The following is a 20,039-nucleotide window of genomic DNA, read 5'->3' on the forward strand; positions in this document are numbered from 1 at the left end:
ACAGTACACACATCAATGTAAAATGGGGACACTTCCGAATGTTACCATAGCATTGAGGCTCAAGCATCACTACTCTATGCTTCTCCTGTCAGTTTACAATAGGATCATTCATCACTAGCTGTCTTTCAGTCGGGAGAGGATCGAGGAAGGAGAGAAACAGGAGAAAATATTCTGGATTCAATGAAGACATCAGCATATTTTTTCACTGTATGCTATGGGTTGAGCTACCCTTTTTTTACAGTGACCTGCTTTTAGTCCTGATCATGTGAGAGGGAAGGGGAGGGTTTTGTCTAGGAGTGGGAGAGGGAGTCCTCCTTTTGGGTCGGATAGTGGCTTCAGTATCTCATGCTAGAACCCTTTCTTCTTCTCTTTCTCTCTTTTTCCTTTTTGTGTAGTATGGACTCTAAGCAGAAGAAAGGGTCAGACTTTTTCTTTTTCTTTTTTTGTCTCGATCCTTTAACTACTTAAAACCAATCAAACACTACATAATTGCTATTATCATATGCACATTGTGTAGTACATTATGGTATCAAGAGTATATACTTTTGTTGTTACGTTAAGGTTGTAGAGTTACAATATATAGACAATGGTCACATGCAATAGAGGTAACATATGGTACGGTATGTAATGGTACCATTATCATATGGTATGGTATCTAAGTATTAAGGAACATTATTAATATGATGCTACAGTGTGTTATATAGACAAGGATCACAGGTAGCAGTGGTAGGAGGTAGTTACCGTAATGGTATATGGTATTAAGTATTAAGAAACATTAATATGGTCATATATTGTGTTATATTTAGGATATCTCAGGTTATAAGTTAATGTAGGCGATGGTAATGGTATATATGGTGGTAGCAATGTGCTCAGTAAAGCAAATGTAGGCATATTTACATTTTAAAGGTCAGAGGTTATAAGGTATTATAGGTAATGCTATGAATGTACTTGTATAGCAAGGTTAATATGGTATAGGTACACATATTGAGGATCATCATGTTATGATGTAGGTAATGGAACATAGGAACATATAACAAGGTTAATATGGTGTTTATCATAATGGTTTTACAATTGTATAAAGGGTCATAGGTTATAAGTAGTCTTTAGAAGCTGAAGTATGGATATGATGAATGGGTTGCAAGTACTTGCAACCTCAACCTACAATCATCCCAAATAAAAATTTGGGATGATTTCGGAGCCATTTTTTGGAAGAAACCATGGACTATAGCCTTGGGTATTTTTCAGATTTTTGGCATTTTCAAGAATTGGTAGGAAAAATTGAAGTAGGAATCAGCCTATATTCCATTGTCCATTGTCCATAGTCCATAGTCCATAGTATACAGTATCGATCTACAGTGTAATTACAGTTGTAATGGATAAGGTATATCAAGTTATCAACAGTACATGCAGTCAAAGATAGTATAGACTATCTCAGTATACTTTGTAGGTGGGGCTATTAAATTTAAATTAACTTAATAACTCTATTATCTATGCAATAATGGAGGCTAAGTATCGCTTCTCCATTGACAGAGGAGGTACATTCACTGACGTGTTTGGAGAGACCCCTGATGGAAGGGTTGTAGTACTAAAACTATTATCAGAAGATCCACTCAACTATCCTGATGCCCCAAGAGAAGCTATTAGACGGATACTGACTTCAGTGAGAGAGGACAATAATTGATTGTACTCTTGATGGTCTTTTGATCTTAGGAATTAGGTCCTGAATCAGTAGAAGAAGATGGACTGATAGATTCTAAGTATATAGAATGGATTAGGATGGGGACAACTGTAGCTACCAATGCACTGCTGGAGAGGAAAGGAGAGAGGTGTGCTCTTGTCATTAATCAAGGATTCAAAGACCTACTGTACATTGGCAATCAATCCAGACCTGATCTCTTTGACCTGGTCAATCTTTTCATCTTTGACAATAACTTTATGTGTATATACTATAGTCTGTCTCAATGCCTCAAGTTATATATGATAAAGTGGTTGAAGTGAAAGAAAGGGTTTGTTTGGTGAGAAATGATTGTCACATGAACCTACAGTGCACTGTAGTTACTGGGTCTACTGGAGAAAAAGTATTTCATTGTTTATTGTGAGCTACTGTTATTGCTAGTAGGTACATGTGTGGGAAGATATAGATAAGGACCAGTTAGTGAAGGACTTACAATATCTGCTAGAAGAGGGGATTAATAGTTTAGCTGTGGTACTCCTTCATTCCTATACTTATCAGGAACATGAGAAGCAGATTGGATCATTAGCTAAGGAAATGGGTTTCACTCACGTCTCATTGTCTTCTGATGTTATGCCAATGGTTAAAATTGTACCACGTGGCTATACAGGTTATACATGTAGACTATTGGATTATTAATTATTATAATTATTGTTTAGCTTGTGCCGATGCTTACCTGACTCCATGCATTAAGAGATATGTGAACGGGTTTTGTTCTGGTTTTAAGGATCCTGTTAGTATAGAATGTATACGTACATATATGTAATAATATGAATTATCATTGATAGAATGATCTTAAGATATTGTTCATGCAGAGTGATGGTGGCCTTACTTCAATGGATAGTTTTATTGGATCAAGAGCAATATTGTCTGGCCCTGCAGGAGGTGTGGTTAGTGCATTATTAATAGTTTATATTGATGTATATACATTATCAGTTTGTCAGTAGTTGTTAATGTACATGTATGTAGGTAGGCTATGGTCAAACTACAAGTCTATTTGGTAAACCAGTGATTGGTTTTGACATGGGCGGCACTTCTACCGATGTTTCAAGATATGATAATAATTATGAACATGTCTTTGAAACTACTGTTGCTGGAATTACAATACAAGCACCTCAAGTATCCATGCACACATTATGGTTAAGTGTGAATCCATCTTTTATTGACAGTTGGATATCAACACTGTTGCAGCTGGAGGCGGCAGTAGGTTATTCTTTAGATCTGGTTTGTTTGTGGTTGGACCCGAATCAGCAGGTGCTAATCCTGGTCCTGCTTGCTATGGAAAAGGTACTCAACGTATTCTTTGTTTTATTTTTGATTAATATTATTTTGTAATTTTATTTTTTAATTTTTCTATTTTATTTTTTTAAGTTGCTCCAAAATTGAAAGGGAGAGATTTATTCATTACATTTTTGTGGATATACAGTTTATTTAATTTTATTAATAGGTGGCCCCCTCACTATAACAGATGCTAATCTTGTCTTAGGGAGACTTATACCAGAGTAAAAACTTATTCATTTATTGATTTATTTATTTATGTATTTATAGATATTTTCCGTCAATATTTGGCCCCAACGAAGACCAGTGTCTCATGTTGGACAGGTCCCTCTCTTTAATGGCGGAACTAACTGAAACTATTAATTTATTTTTGCTGGAGACTGACCCTCACCGTAAACCATTGTCCACTCAAGAGGTAGCCATGGGTTTCATTGCAGTTGCTAATGAGTCAATGTCCAGACCAATAAGAGCTCTTACTCAGGTATTATTGTTTACATTATTACATTTTGTTTGTATTTACTTGTTTACATTTATCAGGGTAAAGGCTACAATACATCTGAGCATGTCTTGGCTTGTTTTGGTGGGGCTGGGGGCCAGCATGCTTGTTCCATTGCCAACAGTCTTGGAATGAAGAATGTATTTATACACAAGTAATTATAATTATGTATTTATTGTTATTATTATTATTATTAATTAGGTATGCTGGTATATTGAGTGCTTATGGTTTAGCATTAGCTGATGTGGTACATGAGTGTATTGAATCCTGTGCTCTTGTTTATGATGGTAGGTAATTGAGGGGGTGTTGCTCATTAATTATTCATTATAGAATCTAATTTCAATTACATTGATCAAAGGATTGACGTGTTGGTGAAAGAAGGTGTGGCTCATCTCATATCTCAAGGGTTTCCCCCAGAGAGTATTCAGACCACACCCTTTTTACACCTTCGCTACGATAAAACAGACTGTGCTCTAATGTGTACTCCTGCAATTAATCAGGGAGGTGTGGCCTGTCGTCATGGTGATTTTTTAACAACTTTTACCGAAAGGTCTATCTATATTTTCTATTATGAAAACTTATCCCGTTGGTAGATACAAGACTGAGTTTGGTTTTATCATTCCTTCTCGGCCTGTCGTTGTTGATGATATTCGTGTACGTGCTGTTGCTAAGGGACTGTCTCACTCTCCTAAACTCCTCCCCCTAGCAACAGAAGACCCGAATCCTGTTACAGTAAATATTATTGTTTAATATTGTTGTTATTGTTTATTAGTTTAAAGATTGTTATTTTGCTACCAAAGGTTATGTAAATACTCCTGTATATTTATTACACAATTTGACTAATGGCCATAAGATAAAAGGTCCTGCCATTATCATTGATAAGTTAAGGTACACCACCTGATCGTATTATATTTTATAAGGTCCGTGTTATGTAGTACAATACTAGTGGAGACTAACTGCTTAGCTGGTATCACTGAGTTTGGTGATATCAATATGAGCATAGGCAGGCAGGAGCAGTCCTCCATTGGATCGGAACTGGACATGATTCAATTGTCAATATTTTCCCATCGATTCATGAGTATTGCTGAACAAATGGGACGGTATGTGTCAATTAATAACTTGAATAATCTATTAATACTTTACAGTGTATTGCAGAGGACATCAATATCTACTAATATTAAAGTGTGTTCCACTTATCATTATTATTATTATCATTATTATTATTATTATTAGGAGAGGTTAGATTTCTCTTGTGCTTTGTTTGGGCCCGATGGTGGTTTGGTTGCTAATGCTCCTCACATTCCAGTCCACCTTGGAGCAATGCAGGAAACTGTACAGTATCAGTTGTGTCATCATAAACAAGATTTAAGACAAGGGACTGTGTTACTGAGTAACCATCCAACAGCAGGAGGGAGTCACTTACCAGATCTCAATGTTGTAACTCCAGTGAGTGTGTACTCTTAGCATAACTGACAAACCACGAGTTTACATAATGAACAATGGAGGGTCATTGACTACTGTGACAGCAATAATGACTCTTATGTACTCTTGTCATTAGGTATTTTATCCAGGAGAAGAGAGTCCTGTGTTCTTTGTTGCTAACAGAGGACATCATGCTGACATTGGAGGGATCAGTCCAGGTATACAACAGTACATGTGCATGTCATAAAGATTATTTATTAATGCATGTATAATTATTATTATTACATTTATTATACATGTAGGTTCAATGCCTCCAAATTCCACCCACATTAATGAGGAAGGCATGGCAGTCAAATCTTTCAAATTAGTTGAAAACGGAATATTTCAAGAAGAAGGTGTGGCAGTGGGTGTGGTTTTATGATATTGTCTTCCTGAGCTTAGGAGTAACAGAATTATTAATGAGCCCCGCCCAGTTTCCGGGTTGTAGCGGTACACGTAATCTCCATGACAACCTTTCTGATCTCAGAGCTCAAGTGGCAGCCAATCAAAAAGTGTTAATTAATAATAATGAATATTAATAATTTGATGTGTGTTAAGTAGGGTATATCCTTAGTTAAGGAATTGATTGACTGTTACGGTTTAAAAGTTGTCCAATCATACATGAAACATATACAGGTGATTAATTATTATTAGTTTTATTATTATTATTATAGTAGGAAAATGCTGAAATTGCTGTGAGAGATAAATTGAAAGAAATTGCCAAAAAGGCACAAGTATGTACATCAAGTAGAAAATGGAGAGTTCTCTCCCAGTCTTTTCTTATATTAATATCAGTATAAAAGATAATAATTCTTCTTCCATCCAGTGCAGTACAGGTAGTACTAGCTTGTCTGCAGTTGAGTTTATGGATGATGGTTCCCCTGTTAGAGTCACCATTAATATTAATAAAGATGAAGGAACTGCATACTTTGATTTCACAGGAACTGGTCCTCAGGTGTTGTATAGTGTTCGTGTACATGATATGGAGTGTGTGATCTGTATAGGTACCAGGTAACACTAATGCACCAAGAGCTGTCACTTTTGCAGCAATCCTCTACTCATTGAGGTGTATTGTGGGACACGATATACCACTGAACCAGGTCAGCATTGTTATTGTTGTTGTTGTTATTGTTGTCATTGTTGTTTGTAGGGTTGTTTAAAGCCAATTACAGTTCACATTCCTGATGGAACTATATTGTCTCCTGATGATACCGCTGCTGTAATAGGAGGTACTGAAATATCAAGTAATGCTAATAATAATATTTATTATTGATAGGTAATGTCCTGACATCTCAGAGATTGTGTGATGTTATTTTAAAAGCATTTTCTGCTTGTGCTGGATCTCAAGTATTCCAATTAAAGCTCATTTTTTTATTTAATGCCCACTCAGGGCTGTATGAATAATACTACATTTGGTGATGATACTTTTGGATATTATGAAACAGTTGCAGGTGGAGCTGGGGCCGTGAGTGTTTCAACATGTAAAATGTTCATGTAATGTATGACCGTGTGTACTGTATAGGGGCCAGGCTGGAATGGAAGGAGTGGCGTCCACACCCACATGACAAATACTAGAATAACTGATCCTGAAATACTGGAAAGAAGGTGATTTATGCTAATGTAACAATTATTATGATTGATTGATTGATAGATATCCAGTTATTTTGAAGCAGTTTAGTTTGAATCCCGGCACTGGGGGTAAGGGTCAGTATTTTGGAGGTGATGGCGTCATACGAGAGACAATGTTTCGTAAGCCATTGACCGTCTGTGTACTGTCTGAGAGGAGGGTGTACCACCCTTATGGTCTCCATGGTAACATGATATACATCAGTGGGTTACGTGTAAAGTAATTACAGGAGGAGAGGATGGAAGCAAAGGAAAGAACACATTGATAAAGTCTGATGGTGGCCATATTGACTTGGGGGGAAAGAAGGAAATTGACGTCAAACAATGGGTAGGTACTTAGCCATACCCACTTTGACCCATCACTTGATTCCTTTAGGATGTACTGCGATTGGAGACACCAGGAGGTGGTGGGTATGGTTGTCATGGTGATGAGTCTCCACCCACTAAGAAACCTCGTGTGGTTGATAAAGTATTTCATCCTTTAGGTAGCGTATCAGAATATAAACAAATACAAGAATCTGCTTAACACTTTCTTGATTATTGTTTTGAAATTTTGTAAAATGCACCTGATATTCAGAAGACGTACTCCTGCAGGCCCTAATGCATACAAAATATGCTTCACTGAATGGAACCAGTGGAGCCTCTGCACGTGCTTATAAGGAAGTAATAGGATTTCGTGATAGCATAATAAAATTGTTAATAAAAAGGGATCCATACATTTTAAAAGCAATATACCATAGCATGAAGAGATAAATAGTGCATCAATTAACTAATGATCCATACTCCTTAAAGTTTCCTGCAGACCCAATTGATAAAAGGCGTCTTCTTTCTTCCTCTTTGTCTACACGACTGGACAACTTCTCCTTTAACTGTTTAAACAAAGACTTCTTTGGGAATGGATCTCTTTTCCTGACTAACAAGCATTGAATAATGATACCTAAACAACAAATAATAATAACAACAAACAAATAAATAAATACCAAGTAGTAAGAGGACCACCCAGACACAGGAAAGTATTATATCTAACAAATATATAAATAAATACGTTTAAATCATTGACTTGTACCATATAAAGTAAAAGGATACACTTGATGAAATGATAGATAGTCTTTGACTGAAGCAACTCGCACTACTTTAAGTACAATTTGGTCCAAAGTGCTGAACTCAAAAATACCAATTGAATACACAACAAGGTATCCTCCGATTAACGAGGAGGAGAATATGTTAGAAGGACGAGGGAATATAACAGCTGGAATTAATAGCAATACAACAAAACAAGCTAATAACAATCCATAAACATATCCAATTCGAAAGAACTCGTATGAACCTACAAAAAACGAAAATGTAAATGTTTCTATAGTACTTGGCCTAATTTATGAGAAACTTTAAAGATTTGTAAAAAGTCCAAACTTGATTAAATTCAGCTCAAACATAAGAATATGTATGTATCAGGAGTAATTATAAAAATTGAGAATTCTCTCCCTTTCATTTTTGGCACAATTAGACCAAAATTCCTACAACAGGGACTTTTGTCCAATTTTAGAAGAAATCATAAAAAATTTAAACTTTCTTCACGGCATAAGAACATGTATAATGTATCAGAAAATATAATAAGAATATCATGGCTGTTTAACTAACCAATAGGTGTGTACAATAGAATGGCTCCAATAATGAATCCTGTGGCTCCGTTAACAATAAACATAAAAGGCATAAACCAACCAGTAAAAAACCAAATTATAAAAATAAATAAAGAAATACATAAACCAGCAGCAGCAGCAAGTATCACCAATTCTATAAACAGACACACAAAGCATTATTTATTGATATTAACTAACTGACCAGTATGTGAATAGTGTAGCAGTGCAGTAGTCAGTATGTAGGAGCAGTAAGTGAACGAAATGAATGAAAATAAAAGAACTTCAACATGAAAGAACCGGTGAGATAGAAATATTAACCAAAGACCAATGAGTCCACAGATGACAGATACAACAATGTCGGTAGTGGAGAGGCTAGTATCACAAAGACCATGAGAGTTGAATGCACAGGCATAAGTAACACTGGGGACATAGACTGAACTCATTCCATTCGTCAAACTGGTAGCCATGACAACATAAACTACACCCATTCCTTTGAATGAATCAATTGTAAAGTTTTTAATTCCAGTAGCACTCTCAGAAAAACTAGGCAAGTCCTAAGGAATAATAATAATTATTATTATTATTATTATTATACTAAAGTAATTATAATAATTATAAGTCAATAGTTATGTATACCTTATAGCTATTGGATTTTATTATATTTTTAAGAGTTGCAAAGTAAGTCCCCTGACTATAGTCTCTGGTTCTCATCATTTTCCGATAAATGATGTACTTCAATTGAGAGACACCATAATGCTTTGGACTAACACTGGAGTCAGTACACAATGGAGGAGGTCCACTTCCCTAATATCAACAACCATAAACAACAAACAACAATAAAAAACAAACATTGTATCCTTGGTTCCCATCTTGGAACAGCAGACTAGTAGTGTAAGCAGTGTAGTTCAGCACAACATTGGGATCAGTATCTATTGGAGACACTAGGTTACAACCTCCTGGTATTGGAGCTGTGGGGGAATGGGTCATTAACAATTATTATTAATAATACTGATCAATTACCGTTAATCTTTATTTCAGTAGCAGCAGCCAGAATAGCAGTTGTACTAGCATTGAACACACTGGTGGCTATGCAATAAAATGTGTGGGTATGGTCTGAACTGGGGCTCCAGAGTCCAATGTCACTACCAGATACTGTGGTAGAGTAAGAGAAGGTGGCTGATGTTGATAGACGTATTGTATCATATTGAGAGTGTACTTGGAATATAACCCCAGACACACTGACTGGTGCTGACACCGCAAATGAATACAGAGTCTCAGTATTTACTGTATACTGTTGTACCTCGTCAATGGAGAGACTGTACGTACCTAAGGTCAGGTACATAAGGACACAGACACACCTTGGGATAACTTACTGGCTTCCTTAGCTACTGAAACTGTCACTAAGAGAGAGAATATCACTGGCACTGACCACCAAGGAGTCATTCTGCTGCTGATGCAAATCAGGGTGTGGCTCCAAACAAAGGGTGTGGCTAGTCTAAATGCTAAAATGTCAAACCCTAGAAGATTAGTTTTGTCCTTATACAAAAAGGTACACACCATTGGGTACTGTTGTTATTGTTTAAACTATTTCAGCAGCTTCTTCAGATGGGACAAGAGTATCCATTAGGCTACCAGTACTTTAGAATAAAGTGCAATGGAGCTTTTGTTAGGAACAAGAGCGAAACAGATCCAATCAAGATAACAAACTTATTAAAGAAAGGAGAATATGTACTCGGAGAATTGGAAGCACTTTATAAACTAAGGAAATACAGAACTCTTAAAAAAAGATATTACAAATGAAAAACTAATCAACCTAAATTCAACACACATTAATTAACTAATCTCAATTAATTAATGTTCTTTAAAGTTAATTAAACTATTCAAAGTGCATTTTATGAGAGAAGCCAGACTGCAATACTTGAAAGTAAAGACGTTCAAATATCAGATACTGAGTACCCTGAGCTTCATCAAACTCAAGAGACTCTATTGGGATGAACTCATCGATACTCAATCCTAATGGGGCAAAGTCCCCTCCTCCTTCGACCTTATTAATGGCCTCGGGGCGTGTCTCACTGTTGAAGTGATACACTCCCTGTATGTGGGTGTGGTCACCTAACTGGTTAATTAATCTAACATGAATCTTTCCGGCAATGGGAAACTTTAACATGTCATCTTGTTCACCAGCCATCAGTACTACACTAACTGAGAGATGGGTGCCTATTAATAAATAAATAAAATACGTGTAAAACAAATAAACAAATGATTGTTACCTTTTCCAGTACCTTTACCACGTGGATAAACTACCAGTGCAAATTTGAATCCCTAAACACGAGAAATGAAGTACATTCTACACTGCCTTACTTTCATTGCAGTATAGAATGGATGGGAGATCCAAACATGATTCATTTCATAAAAATGAAAAAAATTTGCAAAAGTAATAGTCTTTGGTAACCATTGTATTGCTCTGGGAAAATCTATAAAAAATAACAATGATTATTATTAATTGTTGTGGCTGAGTATATACCATCGTATAAAAGATCATAACTGTTTGACTTCTTGTCTACATCATCACTGATCCAATTCTTCCTTGGGTCCAGTCCATCCAAAGTATCCAGGACCCTGTCAATGTATCCATTTGATATCCTCACCGTACTGGTCATGTAGTCAAAGTAATCATCTACCGTTAGACTCCAATCAGGATCTACACAGACAGTTATTAATAATACAAGAAAAACTATTGAACACTCACTGGTGACGGTGATTTCATCAAGGACAGTACAGAAGGTGACTCCATTCAATTGCAAAGAGAACCCTCTCTCTCTCGAGACCTTTATGATAGACGGTGTGACCCAATCAGGAGTGGCATAATAAAAAGTGAAGCCATACCCGCTAGACCCGCCCTCTTCTCCGTCCTGTCCCATTACCATCCGGTGAAGGTACTGATGTTTAGTTAACGAGGAGAATACAATCTCAATCAACCAGAAATAATAAAAAGCCGATTTATTATTCTGACTCCAGTTAACGCTTAGTCTAAACGTTGGGTCCATTCCAGGACTGGGGAACTTGTATTTCTTATTTGACCCAATTTGATCTACAAAGTCTGTCATACGCATGTACGAACACTTGATGGCCCTCTTCCTCATGAAGTAAGTGACCTTCTTGCCGAGGTCCCTCCAGCCCAACTCAATCGTTAGGGACTCCAGCAGGAGACAGTTAGTGAAATCAACTCTCGTCCGAATTCGGTCAAACAATCCGTCAAAATCTTGAATGGATTCAACTTCTTCTCGCTGGTCGAGGAACACATATCGAAGGTGGGATTTGAGTGTTTCAAGGTCAGTCTTCTCTCTTATCCTGTCCTTAATGTCGACCCAAAGGTTCTCAAATTCATCGACAAGTTCCTCAAACAGAACCTTGGCATCTTGTGGTGAAACTATTTTGAATAATAATCATTAATACATAGCTACACCAACTTACGTAATGGAGGATTCACTTTATATTTGTCAGCCTCCAGTGCTCTTAATTCTTCATCTATAAACATTGACAATTATTGCTGTTCATAACGTCCATTAATCAGGCTTACTGTACTTGAGCTCCAGTTTGTCAATGCACTCGTGGAGCTCAGGGTAGGCTCTCAATATGTCTAAAAGTTGGTACCAGTTGTCAAAGGTGTCATCAAGAGCTCTGGCGACACTTGAGAAGAAGGCATTGTGACTGTGTGTGTATGAGGGTATGCTGGCAAACTGGGCAGCATCATTCATATCAACAGAGTGTTTTGAAATAACACCACGTCTGTAGAGCTCTTTAGCTATTGGGAGACCGTCCTTTAGTTTGGGCTCAAATTCATCCATTGTGGCTCTAATGGCATCTTTGGCAGCCATGTTGTTGATGTAGGTGTAGAGCTCTGTCCAAAGTTTATAGCCTATCCTTCTGGTGTCTGGCTTGACCATCTGATCCCTAAAAGTTACACAAGATGGCATCATATTGAGAGCAAGGGGAAAGAGAATCAGCCACCAGAGAAAGAGAGAGAGAGAGAGAGAGTTTTGAAAAATAAGCCGCCTCCTTTCAGAACTGAAGCATGAGACTCAGACTCAAAATTTTCCGTATACTCTTTGGTTTCCCGTAATTTATCCGTATTCTATTTTAGAAAGTATACCTCAAAGTATACGGAACATTGCACCACTACTGGCAGAGCTCAGACACTTTCTATTTTTATGATCATTTCTAAATAAAGTAAGTGCATCATTAGACCTGTTCTCTTGTTAATTATTGTTTATTGTTAGGTTTATACACATTATTATATCAAAGTGGCAACTAGCCCACCACTAAAGACCCAATCCTCCTCCTCCTCTTCCTCTGCTGCTGCTGCTGTTTCTGTTACTAAATGGACTCCCATTAGAGAAAGGACTGACATTACACCACAGGAAATAGCTTTAAGAAGAATTAGGAGGTACATATACATGCCTATCCTGTTCAGTCATCTATTGTATTGCTAGTATTTTGAATAAACTAACTCCTGATAATTTTGAAAGGCTCTCCATTGACCTGTGTAATGTCATCCGTCATAATAATAAAGAAGTATTGAAAGGGTCGATATTACTGGTTAGTCAATTAACTATCGCTAGTTATTGATTATTCATAGATCTTTGATAAAGCTGTCGAAGAGACCAATTACACTTATCTTTATGGACAGCTCTGTCTAAAATTGAATCATGAAGCTCCAAATTTTGAAGAACCATCCAGTAAAATTACAGTAAGCCACTCAAATTTATTACACGTACATCATTAACTAATTAATTGGTTATCATTAGACGTTTAGGCGTGTTTTGCTTGCTAAGTGCAAGGAAGCTTTTGAGAACAGAACCAATGCAACTTCAAATGTGGGCTGGGTAGGTAGGTGTGGTCCCAAAGGAGGTGTGTCATTACGGACATTAGTAATTGATTATTATCGTTAATAGAGTATTGGGAAGGGGCACACCCCTCTGTTGCTAAAAGAAAGACACTTGGGAATGTGACTTTTATTGGTAATTAATTAATTAATTAATAACAGCTGGTATTCATAATGTTTTAGGTGAGCTGTTTAAAATTGGAATGTTACATGAAAGAATTGTCCATCAATGCATACAAGAAGTAATAATAATAATAATAATAATAATAATATTAATATTAACTTTATATATGTACATGTACCAGAAAATTGAGAAACTAATGAAGTTTAACTAAAACCCATGTACTATTATGTACAATGTAGTATAGGGACTTTTGTCCGATTTTTTTAATCATAAAAAATGAAAATTTGATCAAACTTTCCACTCAACATAAAAACATGTATATGTATCAGAAGCAATTATAAAAATGAAGATTTATTTCTTTTCCAATTTTTGGTAAAATTTCACCAAAATCCCTGTACTATAGCACAGGGGGACATTGACCCAATTTTAGAGCAACTTTAAATGATCCAAATTTTAACGGAATCAGTTCAAACTTTCTGCACAGAATAAAAACATTTATAACTAATTATTAATATTTTCCGTTTGTCCAGTTGCTTGAGAGGCGTCGGTCACTGGACGGGATGTGTGACAACATAGAGTGTGTTTGTAGTTTACTGGTAACCGTTGGCAACCGATTGGACACCAGCAAGGCCAGTGGTTGGGTTGATCAATACTTCAAGAGAATGGAAGACCTCATGAGCTCAAACGACTTCCCCTCAAGAATAAAGTTTATGATTATGAACACTGTGGACCTTAGGAGAAACCAAGTTGGTGTGGTCATTACGCTATTATTATTATTTATTATTATTCCAGTGGGTTCCTCGTAATACTAAAGTCCTTGAGGTGCCTAAACCCCTTGATAGAGGACCAGTACTTGTTGAATATTCACCTCGTGTCTCCCAGAACAATCACAAAACTTCTGCACCTCTTATAAAAAATCCAGGACCCCCTATTAGAGGATTTGGTCAAAATAAAGGTTTCATGCAGTTGCCTAGGGCAGCTAGTAAAAGTCCCGGACCCCCTCATAAATCATTAAGTCCTGGACCCCCTCTTAAAACTACAGGACCCCTTGTCAAAGAAGGTACTTCTACTAAAGATGTTAATTTGAAAAAACTACCGACGAGGAAAGTAACAAGCAGTGAAAGTGTAAGTGGGTGTGGTTTATTAATGGGGTGGTTTATTAGTGGGTGTGGTTTATTAATGGGATGGTTTATTACTGGGTGTGGTTTTATAGGTCAGTTTACGTCCTTCCTCTGCCTCTCGCAAGTTTCAACAGCAAAGACTCCACCCACCTGCTCCAAAAGATGAAGCCACACCCATCAGTATAATTCCACGTACCAGAGATGATTCTTCTGATGATGAAGCCACACCCAGTTGCCATGACTACCATGTTGTTTCTGTCAAAGGATCGCAAACTGAGGGGAAAGAATTATTAAAACCAAATACAAAAAGTACAAAAAAACTTCATTAATAGTAGCTATTAATAATTATTTGTAGTTCAAGCTGGTCCTGAGCTCTCCAATTCAGAGATTGTTTTGGTAACTCGATGATGTCATATGATGTCACGTTACTATTTTTAGATACCGATACTGACCCAATACTTGTCTCATAAGAGGGTTCCTGATGCAGTACAATTGCTAATGACCAGCCATATTGATTTGGATGAAATAACGCATACTCTAATTAATGGAACACTCAATAAATCAGGTACTGATGATGTAATGTTGCATCATGTGATGACATCATATTACATCATAGAAGATGACAGAACTCTGGTTAGTTTGTTATTTAACGAGTTACATAAGGAGGGTGATCTGTCCTCATTAATATTCATGAAGGTACGACTAATTAATCACTACTGATTAATTATTGATTAATTAGGGTATTGAAAAGGTTTTGTCCAATAGAGTTAAATTTGAGTCTGTCATTAACAGAAACTCAATATCTGGTTACATATCAAGAGCAATTGTTCGAGTTTGTTCAATATAATTAATTAATATTATTATTGTATCTATGCTGCTGTAGGGTGTGGTCACATTAAGTATTGCCATGGCAACGTTTAAGGATGGGGCCCATTCCCCTATTGGTCTTATAGTGGTACAGTCTTTAGTGAATCTGATTGGTCAGGTAAAGCATGTGACTCCTTTTATGTCTAGGTTTCTAATTATAGGACTCGTTAAAGAAACTTTTTAAAGATAACGGAATGTTAATAACAGAGATATTAGCACCTGTTGATAAACCATACCAATCAGCAACTAAAGTACTGGAAAAGAAAGTAATGAATGATGATAATAACAATAATGATGCAATGTTTTTCACAGAATTTAGGATTCTTGTATCCATTGAAGCAGCTACAGGTTCAATTGAAGTCACTTTTAAAAGAACCTCTCACGACCCACCTGACACTGTACAAGTGGATTAAGGTCTCGCTATGTGGGGACTTGATGTACTTATACTGTTCTTTTTACTCCAGGCTAATGTTGATCCTTTATTTTATAAAAACACTGACTTCATTGTGCTACTAACTAAATGGTATATCATATTGTCTTTATATTTTATTTATTCATTTTTAGTATCTTGTCACATGTCATTAAAGCAACAAGTGAAGCTCCTTCAAAAGATGATTTAGACAAAGAGACATTCAAAATGGAGGATTACAAGGTACCTGTCCTGCAGACAGAATAGAGTATTTGAATATCTTATCAACAGCTAGTGCTACAGAAGTTTGTATCGGAAGAGCCAGTGCTACAGTTAGGGGTACTGTATGCCACTCAAGTTTACTGTAATGACGTTAACTTTCCAAAAGGTAAGGACTCTCACTAAATGATGTATTCCTTGTATTGTAGGATTATTGTTGAGGTTGTTCTCCTATTGGTACAATATGGATGTGGTTGAAGAGGAAGTACTAATGAAATGGAGAGAAGATGTTAATGAAGACTATCCTGGAAAAGGGAAAGCTTTATTTCAAGTAATAGAATATTTTCTGATCCATAAACATGTACTTATGATGTGTAGAAAGTTTGAGCTCATTCCAACTTCAATTTTTCAAGTTACTGCCATTTTAAGATAATGTCAAAATTCTGAAAAATATCCAAGGCTATAGCCCATGGTTTTTTCCAAAAAATGGCTCCGAAATCACACCAAATTTTTATTAAATTTTCTGATACATATTGATGCCCTTATGCTGTGTAGAAAGTTTGAGCTGATTCCGACTTCAACTTTTCAAGTTGTGGCCATTTTATGAAATCGGCAAAATTCTGAAAAATACCCAAGGCTATAGCCCATGGTTTTTTCCAAAAAATGGCTCCGAAATTACACCAAATTTTTAATAAATATTTCTGATACATATTGATGCCTTTATGCTGTGTAGAAAGTTTGAGCTGATTCCGACTTCAACTTTTCAAGTTGTGGCCATTTTATGAAAATGGCAAAATTCTGAAAAATACCCAAGGCTATAGCCCATGGTTTTTTCCAAAAAATGGCTCCGAAATCACACCGAATTTTTATTAAATTTTCTGATACATATGTATAGCCTTATGCTGTGTAGAAAGTTTGAACTGATTCCAACTTCAACTTTTCAAGTTACAGCCATTTTATGAAAACGGCAAAATTCTGAAAAATACCCAAGGCTATAGCCCATGGTTTTTTCCAAAAAATGGTCAAAAATTAACTCCAAATTTTTATTACATTTTCTGATACATATTGATGCCCTTATGCTGTGTAGAAAGTTTGAGCTGATTCCGACTTCAACTTTTCAAGTTATGGCCATTTTATGAAAACGGCAAAATTTTGAAAAATACCCAAGGCTATAGTCCATGGTTTTTTCCAAAAAATGGTCAAAAATTAACTCCAAATTTTTATTACATTTTCAGATACATATTGATGCCCTTATGCTGTGTAGCAAGTTTGAGCTGATTCCGACTTTAATTTTTTAAGTTATAGCTGTTTTAAGAAAACATCAAAAATTTGAAAAATACCCAAGGCTATAGTCCATGGTTTTTTCGAAAAAATGGCCAAAAATTAACTTCAAATTTTTATTACATTTTCTGATACATATTGATGTCCTTATGCTGTGTAGAAAGTTTGAGCTGATTCCAACTTTAATTTTTTAAGTTATAGCTGTTTTAAGAAAACATCAAAAATTTGAAAAATACCCAAGGCTATAGTCCATGGTTTTTTCAAAAAAATGGCCAAAAATTAACTCCAAATTTTTATTACATTTTCAGATACATATTGATGCCCTTATGCTGTGTAGCAAGTTTGAGCTGATTCCGACTTTAATTTTTTAAGTTATAGCTGTTTTAAGAAAACATCAAAAATTTGAAAAATACCCAAGGCTATAGTCCATGGTTTTTTCGAAAAAATGGCCAAAAATTAACTCCAAATTTTTATTACATTTTCTGATACATATTGATGTCCTTATGCTGTGTAGAAAGTTTGAGCTGATTCCAACTTTAATTTTTCAGGTTACGGCCATTTTAGGAAATTGCCAAAAATCTGAAAAATACCCAAGGCTATAGTCCATGGTTTTTTCCAAAAAACGGTCAAAAAATCACTCCAAATTTTTATTACATTTTTTGATACATATTGATGTTCTTATGCTGTGTAGAAAGTTTGAGCTGATTCTGACTTTAATTTTTCAGGTTACGGCCATTTTAGGAAAATGCCAAAAATCTGAAAAATACCCAAGGCTATAGTCCATGGTTTTTTCCAAAAATGGCCAAAAAATCACTCCAAATTTTTATTACATTTTCTGATACATATTGATGCCCTTATGCTGTGTAGCAAGTTTGAGCTGATTCCGACTTTAATTTTTCAAGTTATAGCCGTTTTAAGAAAATGTCAAAAATCTGAAAAATACCCAAGGCTATAGTCCATGGTTTTTTCGAAAAAATAGCCAAAAATTAACTCCAAATTTTTATTACATTTTCTGATACATATTGATGTCCTTATGCTGTGTAGAAAGTTTGAGCTAGTTCCGACTTTAATTTTTCAGGTTACGGCCATTTTAGGAAAACGCCAAAATTCTGAAAATTACCCAAGGCTATAGCCCATGATTTTTTCCAAAAAATGGCTCCGAAATCACACGAAATTTTTATTACATTTTCTGATACATATTGATGCCCTTATGCTGTGTAGAAAGTTTGAGCTGATTCCGACTTCAACTTTTCAAGTTGTGGCCATTTTATGAAAACGGCAGAATTCTGAAAAATACCCAAGGCTATAGCCCATGGTTTTTTCCAAAAAATGGCTCCGAAATCACACGAAATTTTTATTAAATTTTCTGACACATAAATGTTTCTATGTTGTGCATAAAGTTTGTCAGTCAAGTCAGGATTTTTATGACTTTTTAAAGTTGCTACAATATTGGACAAAAGTCCCTATACTGTACAGTGATATTGGTCAAATTTCACCAGAATTGAAAATGAGAGAATTCCTAAATTTTAGTACATTTTCTTTAGGTTAATCATTGGCTGGTTCTGCTAGCAGAAGCTGAAGTTGAATCCGATTAACATTGTTTTTATTATTATTATATTTATTGTTATTTATTATCATTATTTATAATGCTTTTAGAAACCACTAGTATCAAACCAGTTCACAAGTTTATGTTCCTTTGCCACTGGTACTGGTTCACTAATGTCTTTGGTATCAGTTTCCTTGAGAAGTAGCTCCAGTTCATGTAAATTATTGAAGTATTTGCCCTCAATCACACATAAAACTTGAACTTTGCCTTCTCCAATAATTTGAAAAGATGCTTTAGAGATATCAATGACAAGTTGATTAGACATTGAATGTCTCAATATTAGTACACTGGCCTTGTTGATTAGCACGATTAATGAACGTATTAATAATTGAACAACAAATTGTACACACCTCAGACTAAGTAACACTCCATAAAGAACCAGTGTTGTTGGATACAAGAAAAGGAGAATAGTGAATAGGAGGGTCCCCAATAGTAACTGATTAGTGTCATAATTACAGGAGTCTACTCGCTCCCTTAGTGGATTGAACTTTTGACCTTTAAACAACCTCCAGAGGCTAACCAACCCTGAGGTCTGTAACTGAAGTAGCCGCCACACAATAATGTAATAGCTAATTAAATAAAGGTTGAGAAACTTGAGGAGATCATGAAAGCAGGCCAGGAATATCGAGAGACCAAGGAACCGTAAGTACAGCAAACACTCAAGAACAGTTTTCAAGTACTGGGTAGAGAAGAATAAATAAAATTCCTCCCACAATTGAAGAATGTATGTGAACCTATTGACAATGAATGTGAGTAGTTCGTTATTAAGTTTCAATCCAATCGGTACACTAGTGATCCATTCCAATGAAGCATACGTCCAATGGAATAGGGTTTTCATGTATAGGGTTAACCACCCACGCATTATTAACACAGGCTCCAGGCCAGTATAGTCCAACAGGACCAGACCCATTAGTACATCAAAGGCTAGCATAATTATTAATCTCTTCCTGAGACCTTTGCTCTTTTGTAGGATCCACTGTAGTTTAAACCAGACCTGCTGAGTCAAAAGGTTTCTCCTGTAAATCCTCTCCATTGTGAGGTGGGTGGGGTCTCACAGCATGTGAGTTGTTTCCTAATTAAGAAAATTAGAGTAATCTCTCCGTTATCGGACACTCCCACTAATCGGACACTGTAACTTTTTCTGAAGAAGTTGCCACTGAATTCTTCTGTTATCATAAGATAGATAACAGAGATAAGGTACATAAAAGTACAAAAAACATCAGCAATTATCTTTTGTTATCAGAGAAAATCATCTCGATGTAAAAATATCGGACGGCCCCAATTCTGGACAATAATT

General features: G+C 35.9%; 5 protein-coding genes across 5 annotated transcripts; 2 read left to right on the plus strand and 3 right to left on the minus strand.

The window, feature by feature from the left end:
* Positions 1 to 1,297: 1,297 nt before the first annotated feature.
* On the plus strand, positions 1,298 to 7,178 carry LOC100637965 (5-oxoprolinase). The gene is made up of 32 exons (XM_003387465.3): positions 1,298 to 1,660; positions 1,711 to 1,905; positions 1,953 to 2,078; positions 2,120 to 2,342; positions 2,392 to 2,465; positions 2,521 to 2,622; positions 2,702 to 2,851; positions 2,902 to 3,019; positions 3,180 to 3,234; positions 3,281 to 3,491; positions 3,548 to 3,660; positions 3,708 to 3,793; positions 3,837 to 4,056; positions 4,100 to 4,238; positions 4,279 to 4,394; positions 4,442 to 4,606; positions 4,652 to 4,688; positions 4,740 to 4,952; positions 5,065 to 5,146; positions 5,231 to 5,323; positions 5,370 to 5,479; positions 5,529 to 5,603; positions 5,645 to 5,701; positions 5,794 to 5,922; positions 5,972 to 6,067; positions 6,118 to 6,196; positions 6,244 to 6,314; positions 6,358 to 6,432; positions 6,490 to 6,572; positions 6,619 to 6,779; positions 6,824 to 6,921; positions 6,970 to 7,178. The coding sequence occupies exons 1-32, from the start codon at positions 1,499 to 1,501 to the stop codon at positions 7,117 to 7,119; spliced, it is 3,864 nt and encodes a 1,287-aa protein (XP_003387513.1). The 5' UTR covers positions 1,298 to 1,498; the 3' UTR covers positions 7,120 to 7,178.
* Positions 7,179 to 7,265: 87 nt separating this feature from the next.
* Positions 7,266 to 9,714, minus strand: LOC109582939 (transmembrane 7 superfamily member 3-like). Its single transcript, XM_019998028.1, has 9 exons — positions 9,604 to 9,714; positions 9,251 to 9,556; positions 9,080 to 9,198; positions 8,867 to 9,034; positions 8,433 to 8,784; positions 8,232 to 8,384; positions 7,660 to 7,920; positions 7,574 to 7,615; positions 7,266 to 7,530 (listed from the first exon to the last, which is right to left on the minus strand). The coding sequence occupies exons 1-9, from the start codon at positions 9,671 to 9,673 to the stop codon at positions 7,355 to 7,357; spliced, it is 1,647 nt and encodes a 548-aa protein (XP_019853587.1). The 5' UTR covers positions 9,674 to 9,714; the 3' UTR covers positions 7,266 to 7,354.
* A 247-nt stretch (positions 9,715 to 9,961) lies between these two features.
* LOC100638219 (uncharacterized) lies at positions 9,962 to 12,323 on the minus strand. Its single transcript, XM_003387467.3, has 7 exons — positions 11,811 to 12,323; positions 11,705 to 11,758; positions 10,980 to 11,660; positions 10,755 to 10,931; positions 10,592 to 10,704; positions 10,501 to 10,552; positions 9,962 to 10,447 (listed from the first exon to the last, which is right to left on the minus strand). Exons 1-7 carry the CDS (start codon positions 12,208 to 12,210, stop codon positions 10,107 to 10,109), a joined length of 1,818 nt encoding a protein of 605 aa, XP_003387515.1. The 5' UTR covers positions 12,211 to 12,323; the 3' UTR covers positions 9,962 to 10,106.
* A 60-nt stretch (positions 12,324 to 12,383) lies between these two features.
* Positions 12,384 to 18,813, plus strand: LOC105313202 (eukaryotic translation initiation factor 4 gamma 2-like). Its single transcript, XM_019998027.1, has 22 exons — positions 12,384 to 12,460; positions 12,511 to 12,677; positions 12,724 to 12,829; positions 12,870 to 12,980; positions 13,039 to 13,141; positions 13,186 to 13,251; positions 13,299 to 13,357; positions 13,770 to 13,985; positions 14,032 to 14,364; positions 14,453 to 14,669; positions 14,716 to 14,756; positions 14,799 to 14,925; positions 14,977 to 15,056; positions 15,100 to 15,192; positions 15,244 to 15,345; positions 15,389 to 15,493; positions 15,540 to 15,641; positions 15,692 to 15,750; positions 15,792 to 15,879; positions 15,928 to 16,024; positions 16,065 to 16,186; positions 18,681 to 18,813. Exons 7-22 carry the CDS (start codon positions 13,319 to 13,321, stop codon positions 18,729 to 18,731), a joined length of 1,872 nt encoding a protein of 623 aa, XP_019853586.1. The 5' UTR covers positions 12,384 to 12,460; positions 12,511 to 12,677; positions 12,724 to 12,829; positions 12,870 to 12,980; positions 13,039 to 13,141; positions 13,186 to 13,251; positions 13,299 to 13,318; the 3' UTR covers positions 18,732 to 18,813.
* On the minus strand, positions 18,779 to 19,937 carry LOC105313203 (phosphatidylinositol N-acetylglucosaminyltransferase subunit Q-like). The gene has a single exon (XM_011406424.2). The coding sequence runs from the start codon at positions 19,773 to 19,775 to the stop codon at positions 18,789 to 18,791; it is 987 nt and encodes a 328-aa protein (XP_011404726.1). The 5' UTR covers positions 19,776 to 19,937; the 3' UTR covers positions 18,779 to 18,788.
* Positions 19,938 to 20,039: the final 102 nt, after the last annotated feature.

The sequence above is a fragment of the Amphimedon queenslandica genome, unplaced genomic scaffold, assembly GCF_000090795.2.
Source record: "Amphimedon queenslandica unplaced genomic scaffold, v1.1 AMPQUscaffold_13344, whole genome shotgun sequence".
Lineage (NCBI taxonomy): Eukaryota > Metazoa > Porifera > Demospongiae > Haplosclerida > Niphatidae > Amphimedon > Amphimedon queenslandica.